The sequence below is a fragment of the Tursiops truncatus genome, chromosome 20 (genome assembly GCF_011762595.2).
Source record: "Tursiops truncatus isolate mTurTru1 chromosome 20, mTurTru1.mat.Y, whole genome shotgun sequence".
Lineage (NCBI taxonomy): Eukaryota > Metazoa > Chordata > Mammalia > Artiodactyla > Delphinidae > Tursiops > Tursiops truncatus.
Window position 1 is genome coordinate 28633933 of NC_047053.1, and position 19314 is coordinate 28653246.

Consider the following 19314-nt stretch of genomic DNA (forward strand, 5'->3'; position numbering starts at 1 on the left):
TTCTCTCGTTGCAGTGAGTGGGGGCTACTCTTCGTTGCGGTGTGTGGGCTTCTTGTTGCGGTGGCTTCTCTTGTTGCAGAGCACAGGCTGTAGATGCGCAGGCTTCAGTAGTTGTGGCTCTGGGTCTCTAGAGCACAGACTCAGTAGTTGTGGCACACGGGCTTAGTTGCTCCGCGGCATGTGGGATATTCCCGGACCAGGGCTCGAACCCATGTCCCCTGCATTGGTAGGCAGATTTTTAACCACTGCACCACCAGGGAAGTCCCTGATATGTACCACTTTTAAAGTCTTTACTGAATTTGTTTCAACATTGCTTCTGTTTTATATTTTGGTTTTTTGGCCGCGAGGCATGTGGGATCTTAGCTTCCTGACCAGGGATCAAACCTGCACCCCCTGCATTGAAAGATGAAGTCTTAACTACTGGACTGCAAGGGAAGTCCCATGTTGGTGACTTTTTAAGTTCAGCTTTTATGAGTTGAATGACAGTGCTTGTTTTTTGGTTTTTGTTTGTTTGTTTGTTTGACAATGCTTGTTTTATTCTACCCACTCAAACTCTGTACTTCATCGACTTTCTGTCATTCGGTATAATCTGCCTTTTTGAGAGACCAAGGAAACTCACCAGAGAATATTCAGGAGCTTGCTCCCTAGACTTGGAGAAAAGCCATGAGTGTGACAGTTACCACTTAACAGAACGTCCAGATCTTTGTATTTCAGCCACTTTCAGTAAAATCTGTACTGTAGAGAGGAAAACAGCCTATTTCTATTCTTGCATTATAGGTTAGGCTGTATAGCTCCTCTGGTTTGAGCAGGCAGGTCCTTGGATGCCCTAGATATTTGGGACTCGTCGCAAATACCCTAGGACCAAAACTTGCAATTATATAGTGTTTTCCCGTGGAGTATTTTTCTTCTTTTGATTTGAGTTAATGATCATTCCTAGTTATTGGATTCATTTTCCAAAAGTAGAAGCATATTTCCTCATTTTTTTGTGTAGTTCACAATGCAATGGATACAGACAGAACACTTAAAAAAAATTTATTGAAGTATTGGTGATTTACAGTGTCTTGTTAATTTCTGCGGTACAGCAAAGTGATGCTTCCCTCCTTTACCCCCCTCCCCCTTGGCAACCACAAGTCTGTTCTCTACAGACACAACACATTTTTAAGGTCAATCTGATTATGACATTTTTTTCCCATCGCTTTATTAAAAGTCTAGACAACCAGCAAAACAAATCAAGTCCTGATCTGTAACTGATTTCCATGTAGTAAATACTGCTATCGGGCTTCCCTGGTGGCGCAGTGGTTGAGAGTCCGCCTGCCGATGCAGGGGACACGGGTTCGTGCCCCGGTCCGGGAAGATCCCACATGCCGCGGAGCGGCTGGGCCCATGAGCCATGGCCTCTGGACCTGCGCGTCCGGAGCCTGTGCTCCGCAACGGGAGAGGCCCACATACCGCAAAAAAAAAAAAAAAAAAAAACACGAAAATACTCCTATCATGGCTGGTATCATGTATGATGTCATTGGACATGGAGTAGAGAAGAAACAATGCACATCATTATGTAATGTTTGCACTATAAAGGTAAAATAGATGTAAATAACCTTAAAAGCATAGATAATAGTAAAATGTAGTAGGAATGAGTTTTCAGTATTTATTATCCATATTTTAATGTATATAGCTTAATTTTGCTAATGACTGTATTTAATGATGGGTTTGTAAAATTTCTGAAAATTTAGCACCTGGCTCAGGAGCTTGTAGGATTTGGCCTCAGCACACCACTGATTCTTTCTGATGTAATTTCCTACTGTTCCCCCTCACTACTTTTTTTTCTGACCCTTTAAACATGCCAAACTTGTTTGTGTCTTAGGGCCTTTGCCCTTCCGCATCCTTGTATGTGGGTTGTCTTTCCCTCCTAGAGGTTCTTATCCAGGACTCAGTTCTATTGAGTCCTTACGGATGCCTTCCTTACATCTAGTCTAAGTTAGCTTCCCTCTACCCCTTCACCTACTTATTCTTTGTCATTTCACCCAGTTTTAGTTTCTTTTTTGCTCCTATCATCATCAGAAATTATCTTATTCAGAGCTTCTGAGTTGGTGAACCCGTTGGGGTGCTAGGAGAATGGCTCTCGGAGAGAACATGGAAGCTCCGTGTCCCTTCCCCATACCTTCTCTATGCATCTCTTCCATCTGGCTGTTCCTGAGTTATATCCTTCTTTTTTTTTTTTAATTGAAGTGTAGTTGATTTACAAAGTTGTGTTAGTTTCTGGTATACAGCAAAGTGATTTGGTTATACATATATACGCATATTCTTTTTCATATTTTTTTTCCATTGTACTTTATCACAGGCTATTGAATATAGTTCCCTGTTCTGTACAATAGGACCTTGTTGTTTATCTATTTTATATATAGTAGTTTGTACCTGTTAATCCCAGACTGCTAATTTATCCCTCCCCCATCCTCTTTCCTCTTTAGTAACTACAAGTTTGTTTTCTATGTCTGTGAGTCTGTTCCTGTTTTGTAAATAAGTTCACTTGTGTCATATTTTAGATTCCACAGGTAAGTGATATCATATGTATTTGTGTTCCTCTTTCTGATTTACTTCACTTAGTATGATAATCTCTAGGTCCATCCATGTTGCTGCACATGGCACTATTTCATTCATCTTTATGGCTGAGTAGTATTCCATTGTGTATATATACTCAGCCATAAAGATGAATGAAATAGTGCCATGTGCAGCAACATGGATGGACCTAGAGATTATCATTATCATTATCATACTAAGTGAAGTAAATCAGAAAGAGGAACACAAATACATATGATATCACTTACCTGTGCATGTATGGCACTGAGTTATATCCTTTTATAATAAACTTGTAATTCATTGAGTAAAAAAAAAAGAAATTATCTTATTCATATATTTGTTTGCACATTAATTGTCCCTTACTTCACTAGAACATAAGCTCCAAGAGAACAGGGATCTTATTTCTTGTTCTCCAATGCCTGGAACAGTGACTAGCATATAGTAGGTGTCAATAAATATTTGTTGAATGAAGGAATGAATAAAAGATATAAAAATGTCTTACTAAAACAGTGCTTCACAAAAGCTTGTTCTTTAGCTTAGTCCTTATTAGGTAGAAAAATATATATAATCTTATAGTATTTTGTTTGTTTACATTTAGATTAGTTTCCAGATTCTATTTGTTCTTGGATCTTAGGTTATATATTATACTAACTTCACCATAGGAGCCATTATTTAGATCAGATTAGAAATGAAACTGTCATGAAAATGTTTATCATCTGTAAGTGAACTTTCTTGATTAGAATTCAAGACAAACCTGCCTCTTCCTGAACTCTATCTTATGACAGATTCTGTAATGGTTAGTTGCCCTATAGTATGTTTTAAATTAAGAAGAAAAAGTATATCAAAAATTAAGCTTTTGAAAAAAAAAAAAACAAAAAACGGAAGGGCTTCCCTGGTGGCGCAGTGGTTGAGAGTTCGCCTGCTGATGCAGGGGACACGGGTTCGTGCCCCAGTCCGGGAAGATCCCACATGCCGCGGAGCGGCTGCGCCCGTGAGCCATGGCTGCTGAGCCTGTGCGTCCGGAGCCTGTTGCTCCGCAACGGGAGAGGCCACAACGGTGAGAGGCCCATGTACCGCAAAAAAAAAAAAAAAATTCAGCTTTTGAAAAAGGTTTTATAATTTAATATTTGAGCGTTTGGTTTTTTTTTTTTCAACATAAAAAGAACCCTGAAGGTAAAATTGACATTTAGTTGAGAAATTGGTTTTGCTAAGATTTCAAGTGCTTTTCATCAGTACACCTCTGTAAAGACTGGGTGTAGTGGCAAATTGCAAGAAAATTGTAATTGCCCCTTTTTCTTTTGTTGAATTACTTTTTTAAGATGATAAATTATCAAACCAGAGTACATTTTAACTTTTGGTGACTAGTGCAGAAAGCATTGAACAGATTTATACCTGACCAAAATGAAGCCTTTGGAGAGTTGGAAATAGAACCCTGGATTTTAAGGTTTTTTGTTTTTTGTTTTCCTGTGATGGACTCTGCTTTTTGGTTGCCATTTATTATTTTATTTTAAATACCAAACCTAATATCATTATCTCTTCTTTATTTAGGTTCGATTAGTGATAGTGGATGGTATTGCTTTTCCTTTTCGTCATGACCTAGATGACCTATCCCTTCGTACTCGGTTACTAAATGGCCTAGCGCAGCAAATGATCAGCCTTGCAAATAACCACAGATTAGCTGTAAGTATTACTACTAAAGGGAGTTTTATTATAAAGTCAAGATTATATAAAATGTTGAAGTCTAGGGAATTCCCTGGCAGTCTAGTGGTTAGGATTTCATGCTTCCACTGTAAGGGGCACAGATTTGATCCCTGGTCAGGGAACTAAGATCCCGCATGCCACATGCACGACCAAACATAAATAAATAAATAAAAGTAAAAAAATAAAATGTTACAGTCTAGAAATAGCAAAAATAGAATTTGCTTGACTAAAAGCAAATAATATAGATATACAGTTCTGAATAGTTTTGGTTTGGTTTCTATAAAAAATATTAAATCCAGTCATAAGTGTTGTATATCAGTTTTCCTGGCAAATGAAAAGCATAATCAAGATGCCATATTATAAAAATGGACTTTGATAAAGAAATGCCATCTTTGATAATTGCATTGTTTTCTTTGTAACATACTTGACGTTTTTCAGGTAAGCTCTTCCAACATCCCCATTTTTCTTTTACTCTTGAGTCTTTGATTATTACATAGTGTATAATCACAGACTTGGATAGAAAAATTACATAGTGTAAACAACGTAGATGTTTAGAGGTGGAGCTAACGCTTCTAGATTTGTAGTGTGAGGAGAGACATAAAGATAAGTTCAGAAGTAAAGAGATAAAAGGAGTGAGGTAGGGGATTCCCTGGTGGTCCAGTGGTTAGGACTCTGCACTTCCACTGCAGTGGGTGCGAATTCGATCCCTGGTCGGGGAACTGAGATCCTGCGTGCTGTGTGTTTGTGGCCAAAAAAAACCAAAACAAAAACAAAAAAAAGGAGTGAGGTAAAAACTTTTTTTTATTGCCTGTTTTCACTTCTCTCTTTGCAACCTCATCCTACCACTGACACAAATATACACACTTGTCTGGGAGGGAGATGGGAGAAGATCAAACTGCTTACCTTGATTTTCTTGTCTTCACCGCCAATTAGAGTCCTTTGCACAAGGCTGTAATACATCATATGTAAATAACTCCTCAATAAAATAATTTCAAAACATACATTTTTTCTTTTGAGTTTTTAGATTTTTTTTGCCATATGCTGAAAACATAGTGTCCTGTCTTTGAATTATTTCTTGGCATTAATTTGTAATTTAGCATTCTGTTAATATCAGTGAAGAGTCCCCAGTAGGGGGCACTCAAGGCTAATGGGTTGCATAGTTCCTTAGGTTTTTGTTTTTTAACAGAAATAGCTTCGTCTTTTCTGATTAAAAAAGTAATCTAGGGAGTTCCCTGGTGGTCTAGTGGTTAGGATTCCAGGCTTTCACTGCCATGGCCTGGGTTCAATCCCTGATTGGGGAACTGATATCCTGCAAGCTGTGCTGCACGGCTCAGCCAAAAAAAAAAAAAAGTAATCTAAATAACAACATGGAATACTATGCAGTGTTTAAGAAGAGTGATGTAAATATACATGCACTAACATGGAAGAAGATATATCCAGATATATGAATAAGTGAAAAAATTCAACTTACATAATAATATATTTAGTGTGATCCCAATTTTTTTTTTTTTTTTTTTTTTTGCGGTACACGGGCCTCTCACTGTTGTGGCCTCTCCCGTTGCGGAGCACAGGCTCCTGACACGCAGGCTCAGCGGCCAGGGCTCACGGGCCTAGCCGCTCCGCGGCATGTGGGATCTTCCCGAACCGGGGCACAAACCCGTGTCCCCTGCATCGGCAGGCAGACTCTCAACCACTGCGGCACCAGGGAAACCCTGTGATCCCAATTTTTGAAGAAAACAGAAGTTATATATGTGCATTTATATTTATACATATGAAGAAAAAGATCTGAAAGGACCAAAACATTTACAGTAGCTACTTCTAGAGGTAGGACTTTGTGGGTTGAGTGTATACTTTCTCCTCTTAGTTTATAAATTCTTCTTTACTTGATTTTTAATTTCCCAGTTAGCATCTATAGAAGCATGTATGACCTTTGCTAATAAGTACATTTTACAATTTTAAGTTATATTTGCTTGCTGTAAAAAAAGTTTTAAGCAATCGAAAGTGTAGAAAGTAAGCAATTATATTATCTATTACCCAGAGATGATTATTGTTGAGTTTGTTGTATATATTTTTCCAAACTTATTCTGTGTAAACATATACATATTTTTTAAGTGAAATCATATTAAAATCAATCAAGCAAACAGTTGTTTTTTACTTAATATACTATGAACCTCTTCCCATACATACTACTTTATAAATGTACCTTACCTTAACATCTATATAGTATTCTACTGTATGGTTGTGGCATAGTTTTTTAACCACCTCTCTCTCTATTGATCGTCTTTAAAGTTGGCTCCAGTGTTTCACCATGTAAAACACCATGTAAAACACTGGAGTCAACAACTTTATATATGCTTCTTTGTCCGTGTGTCCAGTCATTTCTGAAAGTATTAAGCCAGTGAGATATCCCTATTTTTAAACCTTTTGTAATATATTATCAAATTGCCCTCAGAAAGCGTATCCCAAAGTATATTCTCTACAACAATGAATGGGAATCCTTTCTTTTTTTTTTTTTTTAGTTCAGTGGGGAAAAGATAGAATTTTATTTATTTTGTTGATTTGAATAGTATAAAGAACTCCCATATAACCTTTCCCAAGGTTTGCTTTTTCATTCTTATTCTCTCTCCCCACTCTCTTTCTATACATACACAAACACACAACACAGAGTTTATGTATATATTTTTCTGAACACTTTGAAAACAGTTGCATATATCATATCCTTTTATCTGATAATATTCAGTGTGTATTTCCTAAGAACAAGAAATATTCTCATATGTGTCCACAGTATAGTTATCAAATGTAGGAAATTTAATATTGATACAGCACTTTAGTATATAATCCATATTCCTGTTCTGTCAATTATCCCAATGATGTCCTTCACAGCAAATTTTTCCCGTTCTCTTTGCCAACTGGAATCGCATATTGCCTTTAGATGTTGTATCTCTTTAGTTGCCTTTCTTTGTTTTTGTGACATTGCTGTATTGAAGAATAGAAACCAGTGATTTTAGAGATTATCTCTTAATTTTGGGTTTCTGTGGGGACTTCCCTGGCCGTCCAGTGGTTAAGACTCCATACTCCCAATGCAGGGGCACGAGTTCAATCCCTGGTTGGGGAACTAAGATCCCACATGCCACATGGCTTGGCAAAAAAAAAAAAAAAGTTACAATTTTGGGTTTCTGTGATGTTTCCTCTTGATTAGATTCCAATTATACTTTTTTTCTAAAATAGAAGATAGACTTTTTTTTGAGATATTTTGATTTACAATATTATATTAATTTCATGTGTATAACATGCATGAGAATTCTTGTTTTCCCACTTCTTTACCAACTTTGAGTCTTTTAAGTCTTTACAGACTGATATGGAGAGAGTCCTTCTAGAGATGCATTTATTTGATTATTATCAGAAAAAAATTTAACAGCTCTATTAGATATAATTAACATAGCATAAAATTAGCCCTTTTAAATCATAGTTCAGTGCTTTTTAGTATATTTGCAGAGTTGTGCAACCATCACAGCTATCTAATTTTAGAACATTTCCGTCACCCCAAAAAGAACTCCCTTACCCATTAACCATCATTCCCCATTGCACCCTCCCTTCAGCCACTAACAACCACTAGTCTGCTTTCTGTCTCTATGGATTTGTCTTTTTGGATATTTTATATAAATAGAATCACACAATATGTGGTCTTTTATGTCTGGCTTCCTTTTTTTGGCCATATGAGGGCCTCTCACTGTCGTGGCCTCTCCCGTTGCGGAGCACAGGCTCCGGACGCGCAGGCTCAGCGGCCATGGCCCGTGGGCCCAGCCGCTCCGCGGCATGTGGGATCTTCCCGGACCGGGGCATGAACCCGTGTCCCCTGCATTGGCAGACAGACTCTCAACCACTGCGCCACCAGGGAAGCCCACAGAAGTATTTTTAAAGCAGTGAAGTTTATAATTTTAAAGTGATTATTACTTCACTGTTTTTTTTTTAATTAATTAATTTATTTTTGGCTGCGTTGGGTTTTCCTTGCTGCACACGGACTTTCTCTAGTTGCGTTGCTGTGCGTGGGCTTCTCATTGCGGTGGCTTCTCCCGTTGTGGAGCACTGGCTCTAGGCGTGCAGGCTCAGTAGTTCTGGCGCTCGGGCCTAGTTGCTCCGTGGTATGTGGGATCTTCCCAGACCAGGGCTCGAACCCTTGTTCCCTGCATTGGCAGGCGGATTCTTAACCACTGCGCCACCAGGGAAGTCCCCACTTCACTATTTTAAGACCCATTCTTTTTAAATTTTTTTGGCCGTGCTGCGCAGCTTGCGGGATCTCAATTCCCCAACCAGGGATTGAACCCCGGGCCATGGCAGTGAAAGGCCATAATCCTATCTACTAGTCCACTAGGGAACTCCCAAGACTCATTCTTTAGGAGCTTGGAGTAATCACACAGTAATTTTCATTTATGTCATGGTAAACCCAACATTTTTGCAGAAATACTGTTAATTATAAGTATATGCTAACAATGCAAATTCTTATTTTGGGATGTTGAACAACTGGTAAGCCAGTATGTCTATTTACAATTTCCTCAAGATGTGTAATGGATAATGTGTAAGATGTGTAATATTCTCTAAGCCAATGCTGTCTGGTAGAACTTTCTGCAAAGAAGAAAATGCTCCGGACTTCCCTGGTGACACAGTAGTTTAGAATCCACCTGCCAATGCAGGGTACACGGGTTTGATCCCTGGCCTGAGAAGATCCCACATGTCATGGAGCAACTAAGCCTGAGCGCCACAACTACTGAGCCTGTGCTCTAGAGCCCACGAGCCACAACTACTGAGCCCACGTGCCGCAACTGCTGAAGCCTGCGCACCTAGAGCCTGTGCTCTGCAACAGGAGAAGCCACCGCAATGAGAAGCCCACCTACCGCAATGAGGAGTAGCCCCCGCTTGCCGCAACTAGAGAAAGCCTGAGCACAGCAACAAAGACCCAACGCAGCCAAAAAAAGAAAAAAAAAGATGAAAATGCTCAGTCTGATATAGTAGTTCCATGGGTGTTGAGCACTTGAAATGTGGCTAATGCTGCAGAGGAAGTGAATTTCTAGTTTTAATTAATTTAGTTTTAAAAAGCTAAATGTGGCTCATGGCTGCAGAATTGAATAGTGCACCTTTAACCAAAAAGTGTTGGTGTAAGTAAATATCCCAGTTGCTAAAGATTAAACACTTGATAGCGTGTAAAGAGTATTATTCAACATGTTGTGGATGCCAGTAAGACATATATTTTAGTGAATTACCAATTTAAATTCCTGCTTAGCTTGTTCTGAGATACCTGGAATAAGGTAACACATGGGAAAACCACTATGGCATTTAAGGGGAGAGGAACTAGGAGGAAGTGCTGTCATCCAGTTTGTGCTTGACTGAGATCTAGATGGGTCACAGATTTCTCCTTCATAGATAAACAGAAACTTTAGGGTGTTGACCACTGTGGTGGGAACAGCCAAACAGCTTTTCTTTTCAGTTTTCTTAAGAAATAGATGACTTTTTTAGAGTAGGTATCTTTTCTTATTGCTTTTCTTAGAAGTTCTTTATCAGTTTCAGCTTGAAGTAGTATTTGTCTTATTTCTGGAGGGAAGATCTATATTGGAACAATATTTAAAATAACCATTTCTGGAGAATTTTAGATGAGAAGGTGCCAGATAATCTGACTTTTACTGTATTAAGGTAGCCTTAAACACTTTCTTTATCTCTACTCTAAAATTACTATCTTTTGGTACTTCCCTGGAGGTCCAGTGGTTAAGACTCCGTGCTTCCACTGCAGGGGGCACGGATTCGATCCCTGGTTGAGGAACTAAGATCCCGCATGCCATGCGGTGCGGCCAAAGAATAAGTAAATAAAATAAAATTACTATCTTTCTAAACATGGAATCTTTTCTATAGGCCACTATTTAATCCAAAAGAATTAGCAATATTTTTAGCCTTGAGGGCATCTGTGAGTAAGGCAACACCTATATCTCTATTACCAGCAGACTAGCATAGTCATAATTTTTGGGTCAGTTGATCTGTTACTGGGTTTTATCTTTTCCCAGTTCTTCTACTTATACTGTGCTCTCTTTATGATTTTAGATCTCTTTTCATAATTCTTTGCCTCAGTTTTTTTTTTCTGTAAAATCATAAATGGTAATACTGTTTCTCCCCTAAAAGTATAAACATTGAGTTATTTATTAAGGATTTTATATTCCTTTGAGTAAATATATTCTAGAGAGGCAACAGTGGTAAAGAACACACACTCCCATGTTTCCTGTGCTCCTACTTATGAAGTTTTTACACATGGTCTCTTTAGACCTTTATGTATTATCTACTATATTTTTTTTCTTCCATTATCACAATAAGAACTTCTTTGTTCTAGTCTGTTAAAAAATGTTTTATATTCAGTAGAATCATGTATTCAGATAATTTTACTCATTTTTATGGGTAATATCTAAAAAATATATGAGAAAAGTTTTCATTACCTACATATATCTCTCTTTAAATTAGATTATATTCAGAATACTAAAATCACGTGACTCTTTACTTGATAAATTTGGGAGGAGACTCACCTAATTTTCTCACATTTTGTTTTTGTAGGTAATTTTAACCAATCAGATGACAACAAAGATTGATAAAAATCAGGCCTTGCTGGTTCCTGCACTGGGTAGGCAATTAATCAAATAAACATTTTTAGTTAAATACATTTTTTTCTACCTCTTTCATTTGATGCTTGTTGAGTACTGTAAGCTCCATGAAAGTAGAGAAGACTGTCTTATTCACTGATAAATCTTAGTGTGGAGCACAGTGCCTTTAGATACTGACTCATCCTTTCAGTTGTTTAACATTTATTGAGCATCTGCTCTCTGGCAACTCTTGTGTCAGGTACTTAGCATATAAATATTCATAAGATGACTCCCTCAGAAAGCGCAGTCTTAGGAGGAGTGGTGAATCCATTTAAATACAAATCAAACTGTAATGAATAGGCTTATGACTCTAACCTTACTCGTGGCTTTGTTAGAACACAGTGCTTCAAGGTTTATTTGTACTAAAATCTTTAAGAATATTCTGTCAGAGCTTTTGCTTTTCTTCTGGTGGTCTGAAATACGTTAGTAAGCCTGATGATAAGGAAGATTGACAAATATGTTGACTCAAACTACAAAGTTTTCTAAAAGCAAATAGAGGATAGTGATAATGATCTGCAGTATTGCCACAGATAGGTGAAAATCTATTAATCTCAGGATGTTACCCATGTACCAGGTTTTTTGAAACCAGATATACTTTTGTTATGTTAAATTAAGCAAAGTAAAACTGTATTTGGTCAGAGGCATTCTGAGAGACTTATAACTCAGTCAGTTACCATGTTCTTTTTCCCTCAGGGGAAAGTTGGGGGCATGCTGCTACAATACGACTAATCTTTCATTGGGACCAGAAGCGAAGGTCAGTATAGAAATAAGTTAAAAATTCTGAGTATTGGGTTAATTACACTGAGCATTTATCAGTTTCTTAGAGCTAGTCCAGTGGATGAGATCTACAGTGCCCCATGAACTAAACCTTTTGTTGCCTTCATTACCTAGAGCAAACATAGAAACATGTTGTTATACTGCACATTTAACTACCTAGGAAATTCTTCGGAATATTGAAATGATGGGGTGCTCCTGAAATGAGTAGGTGGCCAAAGAATGCTACCTTCTAAAGCTCTTTGAAATCAAGTACCATTTATTAACCATGCAGAGGGAGGTAGGTACTCTGTGTTCCTGGAAGGGATTGAAAGAAGAGTAAAATCAGGACAAAAGGAAAACTTTTGAGGTTAGCTTTAGGTTATGTGGAAAATAGGATGGTTTTTCTTAGTTTGTTAATATATTTCCTGTGTGAAATTGTGTCTGTTTTTGTTTTCTTTTATATTTTCCTGTCCTACTTTTATTATCCAGTTACTTACTTGCCTTTCACAAGTATTGTTCTTTAAAATAAAACTGTGGCAGCATGAAACCTTTGTTTTTAAAGCTGCTGAGCAAGTGAACAAACCACCTTTCATTTTTTTTAAATAGGCAATTGAAAGCCGTGGAGTCTTTTATTCTATACTTCTAGAAATGTCAGATTTATGCCAACATCTCTGCTTTCAAGTTAATTGGTATAATCTAGAGAACTTGGTTTGGAAATACTCCAATAAAATAGGGAAATTGAGACAGCATGTGGGCAAAAATGGAAAAAAGGATTGCTTAAAGACATATTGGGTCTGGTCAGAGATACTATCTATTTCTTTTTCTGCATTTCTTCATTCTTGTACAAAGTGAAAAAAATCAAGCCTGACCAAGTTAGGTTTTACTGACCCTGAGCTCATAGCTGACCCTATTATATTTGTATACATCTTTTATAACTAGTTCATGCAGTTTGTGTCTCTTTTAAAGCTGGCATTTCCAAAGACCTCAGGTAACTTTTTTCCCCCATAATACATAGTGCTTTACATTCAACTCCCATCCCTCCAATTCTGTAAATAAGTCATTGTGTACTGGATTCACAAAAGCAATTCTTTTCTCGGCAACAAACCGTATTGTAAAGATTGGCAGCAGTTCTCCAGATGAGAGTCTTTTGAACATATCGCTTATATTTTCCCAGATTTAGGTTTCTGGAAAGCACATCCCACTATTTAAATGTTATTAGAAGTTCCCCTTGAGCTAGTATACAGTAGTAGTCTTCCACTATTATTCTAGTATTACATACTCACTAATAGAATACATCTAAGAAGTGAGAAAAATAATAGGAGCAGAGAAAGATGTTTCTTTCATCTTTTTATGCATTCGTCAGAAGGAGAAGTTTGCTGCCTTTGTCAAATTCTAGAAGTTAGCATTGGTTAGGCACCCATGAGATCAGAAAATCATGCTTACTTTCTTAAGAGTTAACCATTTTATGACTTCAGCTTCTTACTAATCTTTCCCAAGAAATTAGTGGCGTAGAACACTGACATTGAATAGATAGATTTAGGGGAAATGTGCTGTTCTATGAATTTTTACCTGTATTCCATACTATCATTTTAATAAGTGCCTGCTTGTGCTAGGTATTTAACTGGGCACCTTGTATACAACCTTTCATATAATCCCTTCAATAACTATTTAAAAAAAATTAAATATAGTTGATATACACTATTATGGAAGTTACAGGTATACAGTATAGTGATTCACAATTTTTAAAGGTTATGCTCCATTTATAGTTATTATAAAATATTGGCTATATTTGCTGTGTTGTACAGTGTATCCTTGTAGCTTATTTTATACATAGTAGTTTGTACCTCTTAATCCCCTACTCCTGTATTGCCCCCTCCTTCTCCCCACTGGTAACCACTAATTTATTTTCTATATCTGTGAGTCCTTCAGTAACTCTTAGAAAACGCTGTACCAATTATCACTAGCAGTGAGAAGATCAAGGCACAGAAAGATTAAAAAGTAGTAAATAATAGCTACCATTTTTTGAATATTTATTAACTGTTCTTTATTATGCTAAGTGCTCTGTGTATGTATATATATAATTTCATTTTATTTTCCAAATAACTATGAAATAGGTAGTAGTATCCACATTTTTTAGCTGACTTTATAATAGAGTCCATTCCTTTTCTCCTATAATTGCTGTTTCTAGAATGTTATTATATTATTGCATTGATTGCCAGCGAATCTGAAGGTATAGCTCTTATCCTCCTTTTTAGGTAAAAACCTTTTTCTCCAAACTGCTTTTTTTCCTAGGCTGTAGATATATGATAAGTAATGTACATACTTTATAGAATCAGAATAAGTTGACCTCATTTAATAAAATCAACATAGTTTTGTTCTTCATTGTTTGAAATCTGATATCTTTAAGTTATTAAAGTTGTATGAAATCTTGTATGTGTTTTAAAATTTAGTTTATCTTGAAAGGATGGAAATAGAAACTCATGCTGGGGGAAAATAGTTATAAAAATGAACACTTATAGTTTGAGCAGAAAACTAAAGACCTTGACTAGCCAAATTTACATGGAGAATTGAATTTAAGTGTTCCGCCTCATGCCCCAGTCCCCATCTTCACTAGAAACGCCTGATTTTTACCCTTTGGTTAATAATGGAATAACATTCCAATAGTTATTAAGAGAAATACTTTTGTCTCTGTCCGGTACGTTGTGTGGGTTTTCCTCCAGTTTGCATATTCATGATAAGATGAGGCCAAGATTGTTCAGAATTATACCACTGTTTGCCAAGGAGATCTGGTGGTAGAGTGGAGTAATACATCAACACCCCCGCGCAGTGTTTCATATGTGTCTCAGTTTTAAAGCACAAATTGTGCTTCTGTCTTGTTTCTTCCTGACCTAAACTGTAGTTCAGCCATATGTTAAGCTTCATCTCAGCTGGGGCCATGAGCCAAGTGATTCTTTGGTTTAGTTTGTTGTTTAAAAAGATCTCTTGAGGGCTTCCCTGGTGACGCAGTGGTTGAGAGTCCGCCTGCCGATGCAGGGGACACGGGTTCGTGCCCCGGTCCAGGAAGATCCCGTATGCCGCGGAGTGGCTGGGCCTGTGGGCCATGGCCGCTGAGCCTGCACATCCGGAGCCTATGCTCCGCAACGGGAGAGGCCACAGCAGTGAGAGGCCCGCGTACCACACACACAAAAAAAATCTCTTGAGATGCAGACGTGAAATATAAATTTTATTTTTACCTAGAAATTTGAGGAAGATTTTCAACCTTAATACTTAATGCCCATTTGATGTTAGGATTATTAATAAACATATAAATGCTTCTTAAAATCTTATTTGCTTTTTAATAATTTTCTCAGAAAAGTTGGATGTACTGGGTACCTTTTTGGACATATGGTGATATGAGGTGATTTAGATACCACTTTTTCAGAAGGTTAGCTAATTTTTGTTTCATTGAATCAAAAAGTGTGATTTTTTTTTTGGGCTTCCCTGGTGGCGCAGTGGTTGAGAGTCCGCCTGCCAATGCAGGGGACATGGGTTCGTGCCCCGGTCCGGGAAGATCCCACATGCCGCGGAGCGGCTGGGCCCGTGAGCCATGGCCGCTGAGCCTGCGCGTCCAGAGCCTGTGCTCCGCAACGGGAGAGGCCACAACAGTGAGAGGCCCGCATACCGCAAAACAAACAAAACAAAAACAAAAGTGTGATTTTTTTAATAAGATAGATTTAAATACTCCATGCCTCTATTTTTTCTGTTTTATTTTGCGTTAAAGATAGACCATCAGCCCTAAAGCATTGTAAAAGTTGATGATTTCACTCCCTAACACAATTATTCTTATATTACATATTACTTAACAGTTATTTTATTTATGCAGACAGTTGCTATTACAAAGATATGACATTTTGGATTCTTCTATTCTCATCCTGAAAGAACAAACCTAAAAGCTAATGGATGATGGTCTCTGATTGCTTCTCTTTTGAATTATGCCTGAGTAGGGGCCAATTTCAAAATTAAGAGAGTACCATCATAAACCAAGATGTCTTTTTGAATTATTTTTGAAAACAAATCAACATTATATGACATTTAAAGAAATGATCCGTTTAACTCTGAGAGGCTATGATTTTTCTCTAAGTTAGAATCCTTATTTTGTACAGTTATATCAGTTGTTTAAAATTGTGGTAAAGTAGGGAATTCCCTGGCGTCCAGTGGTTAGGACTACACTTCCACTGTAGGGGGGCACAGGTTCGATCCCTGCTCAGGGAACTAAGATCCTGCATTCTGTGTGCTGCAGCCAAAAAAAAAAATTGTGGTAAAGTATATGTAACAAAGAATTTACCATTTTAACCATTTAAGTGTACGATTCTGTGGCGTGAAGTACATTCATATTATTTTACAGTCATCACCACCATCCATCTCCAGACCTTTTTCATCTTCCTAAACTGAAACTCCATGCTTATTAAATACTAATTCCCCATCCTCCCCTCCTACCAGCCCCTGGGAACCACCATTCTACCTTCTGTCTCTATGAATTTGACTGCTCTAGGCACCTCATATAAGCAGAAGCATACAATATTGGTCCTTTTGTGACTGGCTTTATTTGACTTAGTGTAAAGTCTTTAAGGTTCATTGTAGCATATGTCAGAATTCCTTTCCTTTTTAAGACTGAGCAATATTCCATGGTATGTATATACCACCTTTTGTTTATCCATTCATTCATCTGTCAGACACTTGGGTTGCTTCTACCTTTTAGCTATTGTGAATAAATTATATCAGTTTTAAAGTAATTTTTAAAAGACACTTTAAAAGTTTTTGCTTAGGGACTTCCCTGGCGGTCCAGTGATTAAGACCCCATGCTTCCACTGCAGGGGGCGCGGGTTTGATCCCTGGTCAGGGAACTAAGATCCCACATGCCACATGGTGCGGCCAAAAAAAAAAAAATTTTTTTTTCTTATACAGTTGACCAGTGAACAACAAGGGTTTGAATTGCATGGGTCTACTTATAGGCAGATTTTTTTCAATAAATGTAGTATCTGTATTTTCATTTTACAGATCTTTTAAGTGTGGGGAAGAGTTTTTTTGTGTTCAATTAGAGATCAGAGTATGTGGAGTTAAAAGAGCTAGGGTTTGAGTCCTGATTCTATCTAAACTGTTTCAGCTTCCTGCCCTTGGGTGACTCATTTATCAATTCCTTTGTTTTTGAAGCAGAGTATTTGGATTTTGGACTGCACAGGGTTGGTGCCCCTAACCCCTGCATTGTTCAAGGGTCAACTGTATTTGTTGCTGTTACGGTATTTGAGCATAGTTAATAAGAGTTTAGAATTTTATTTCTCAACTACTTTCAGCTTTCAGTTTTATATTATTTACTTTGTAGAGTACACAATAAAATCATACCTAAACAGACCTTGTCCTGTTTTGACAGCGAGTTTTCTGAACATAAGCATTTTGAAAGAATGTGTTTTCCTAGATTATTTGTATTAGTATATTATGAGTACGTGTTCCTCATTTAAATACCAAGAAATTGTCTTAATACTTCTATTATAACACGTAAAAAAATACACAAGTACTGTAGAAAGTTTGAAAGATGTAGATAACCAAACAAAAAAACAACTTTTACCTTGTAACAACAACTTAACTTTTTGATTGTAGTATTTTTTGGTTTTGTTTGTTTTAATATTTATTTATTTATTTTGGCTGCGCCAGAACTTAGTTGCAGCATGCATGCGGGATCTAGTTCCCCGACCAGGGATCGAACCCAGACCCCCTGCATTGGGAGCATGGGGTCTTACCCACTGGACCACCAGGGAAGTCCCTTTGATTGTAGTCTTTTAGTAATTTTTCTATATAATGTATATGTACAAACATTCATAAATGTGGGCTCATACAGTATAACTTATACTTCATATATTAATAATATTTTCCAATCTCATTAAATATTTTCTTCCACTTTATTTTCTTAAGTGTAAATAGCATCTTGTCATGTATAAAATAATTTATTTGAATCAGTCATTGGCCTTTTTGGTTGTTTTAAAATTTCACTTATGTAAACAAATCTATTGTGGATTTTTGTTTTTTTTAATTTATTTTTATTTTTATTTTATTTTTGGCTATGTTGAGTCTTTGTTGCTGCACGTGGGCTTTCCCTAGTTGCAGCGAGCGGGGGCTATTCTTCGTTGCAGTGCGCGGGCTTCTCACTGCAGTGGCTTCTCTTGTTGTGGAGCCTGGGCTCTAGGCGCGTGGGCTTCAGTAGTTGTGGCACACGGGCTCCGTAGTTGTGGCTCGCGGCTGTAGAGCACAGGCTCAGTAGTTGTGGCGCATGGGCTTATTTGCTCCGCGGCCTGTGGGATCTTCCCAGACCAAGGCTCGAACCTGTGTCCCCTGCATTGGCAGGCGGATCCTTAACCACTGTGCCACCGGGGAAGCCCGTATTGTTATTATATGTAATAATTATTACATGTATACATATAGCTCTTGTTTTAAGGGAGTATTTTTGATATTTCTTTGCTTTCTGTGTTCTTAGAGAACAAAATAATAGAATTATAGTAAAAAGCTATGAATTTAAATTATGAAATCAGTCGTCTGAACTAATTAATTAAGATCATGTGTTTGTGTGTATTTATTCTTTTTCTCTAAGCAGGTTGGCAACATTGTACAAATCACCAAGCCAGAAGGATGCTACAGTACTATTTCAAATCACAGTCAGTATTATTTGGTTAGAGTGGGATTTTGGTGTTAGTGGGCAGTAATTATCTCAAGAGAGCATTTACAAATTGCTTCTGTTAACTTCTGTAGGCAGCAAGCATATTTGAGGACAGCTTTTGACGCTTAGAACATTATCCCCAAAATAGTAGTATATGTAAGAATTCTCTAGTCACAATTAAACTGAAATTTATTCTTAAGAACAGAGGAAATACTTATTTATAGGGGAGTGTGTTCCGTGCCATGTGTAATGTCAGGATATTAGATTTTTAAAGTGAAAGTCGTTAAAGATTTTCAGAAAAGAAAAAAATACCAGCATTACTCATTTTGATAGATCTATCATAGTCATCAAATATATCCCACTTTTTTCTTTTTTTATTGAAGTATAGTTGATATGTAATATTATATAAGTTACACGTGTACATTATAGTGATTCACAATTTTTAAAGGTTATACTCCATTTATAGTTATTGTAAAATACTGGCTATATTCCCCATGTTGTACAGTAATATCCTTGTAGTTTATTTTATGCATAGTGTTGTAGTTTGTACATCTCAATCCCCTACCTCATTATTGCCCCTCCCCACTTTCCTCTTCCCACTGGTGACCACTAGTTTGTTCTCTGTATCTGTAGGTCTGCTTCTTTTTTGTTGTATTCACTAGTTTCTTGTTATTTTTTTAGATTCCACATATAAGTGAAATATATCCCACTTTAAAGTGTTAATTTTCCAGTAATTTTACATCATAGAAAATAAATTTTTGGCTAAAATAATGCATATTTATCAATAGTGTTGAATCAGATATATTCTTAGCGTCTCATTTTTTAAGGACAAAAACAGAAATAGAAGGAGATTCTGAAACTGAATTATCTACTTAGTCTTTGCACTGCCCAGGTGCATTTAAAGTATCTAATCGGGACATTTTA

At 37.1% G+C, this 19314-nt stretch overlaps 1 protein-coding gene across 6 annotated transcripts in view; it reads left to right on the forward strand.

The window, feature by feature from the left end:
• Window positions 1–19314, forward strand: part of RAD51C (RAD51 paralog C) — a 53715-nt gene that overhangs the window by 10717 nt on the left and 23684 nt on the right. For 4 of the 6 annotated variants that reach the window (XM_073797840.1, XM_073797841.1, XM_073797842.1 and 1 more), the window contains exons 5-7: window positions 4123–4254; window positions 10864–10930; window positions 11643–11703. In XM_073797840.1, coding sequence (XP_073653941.1) covers window positions 4123–4254; window positions 10864–10930; window positions 11643–11703 — 260 coding nt within the window. Of the gene's footprint in view, window positions 1–4122; window positions 4255–10863; window positions 10931–11642; window positions 11704–18327; window positions 18389–19314 lie in introns of all 6 variants that reach the window. The other 2 variants (XM_019945490.3, XM_019945491.3) reach the window with 2 other exon arrangements.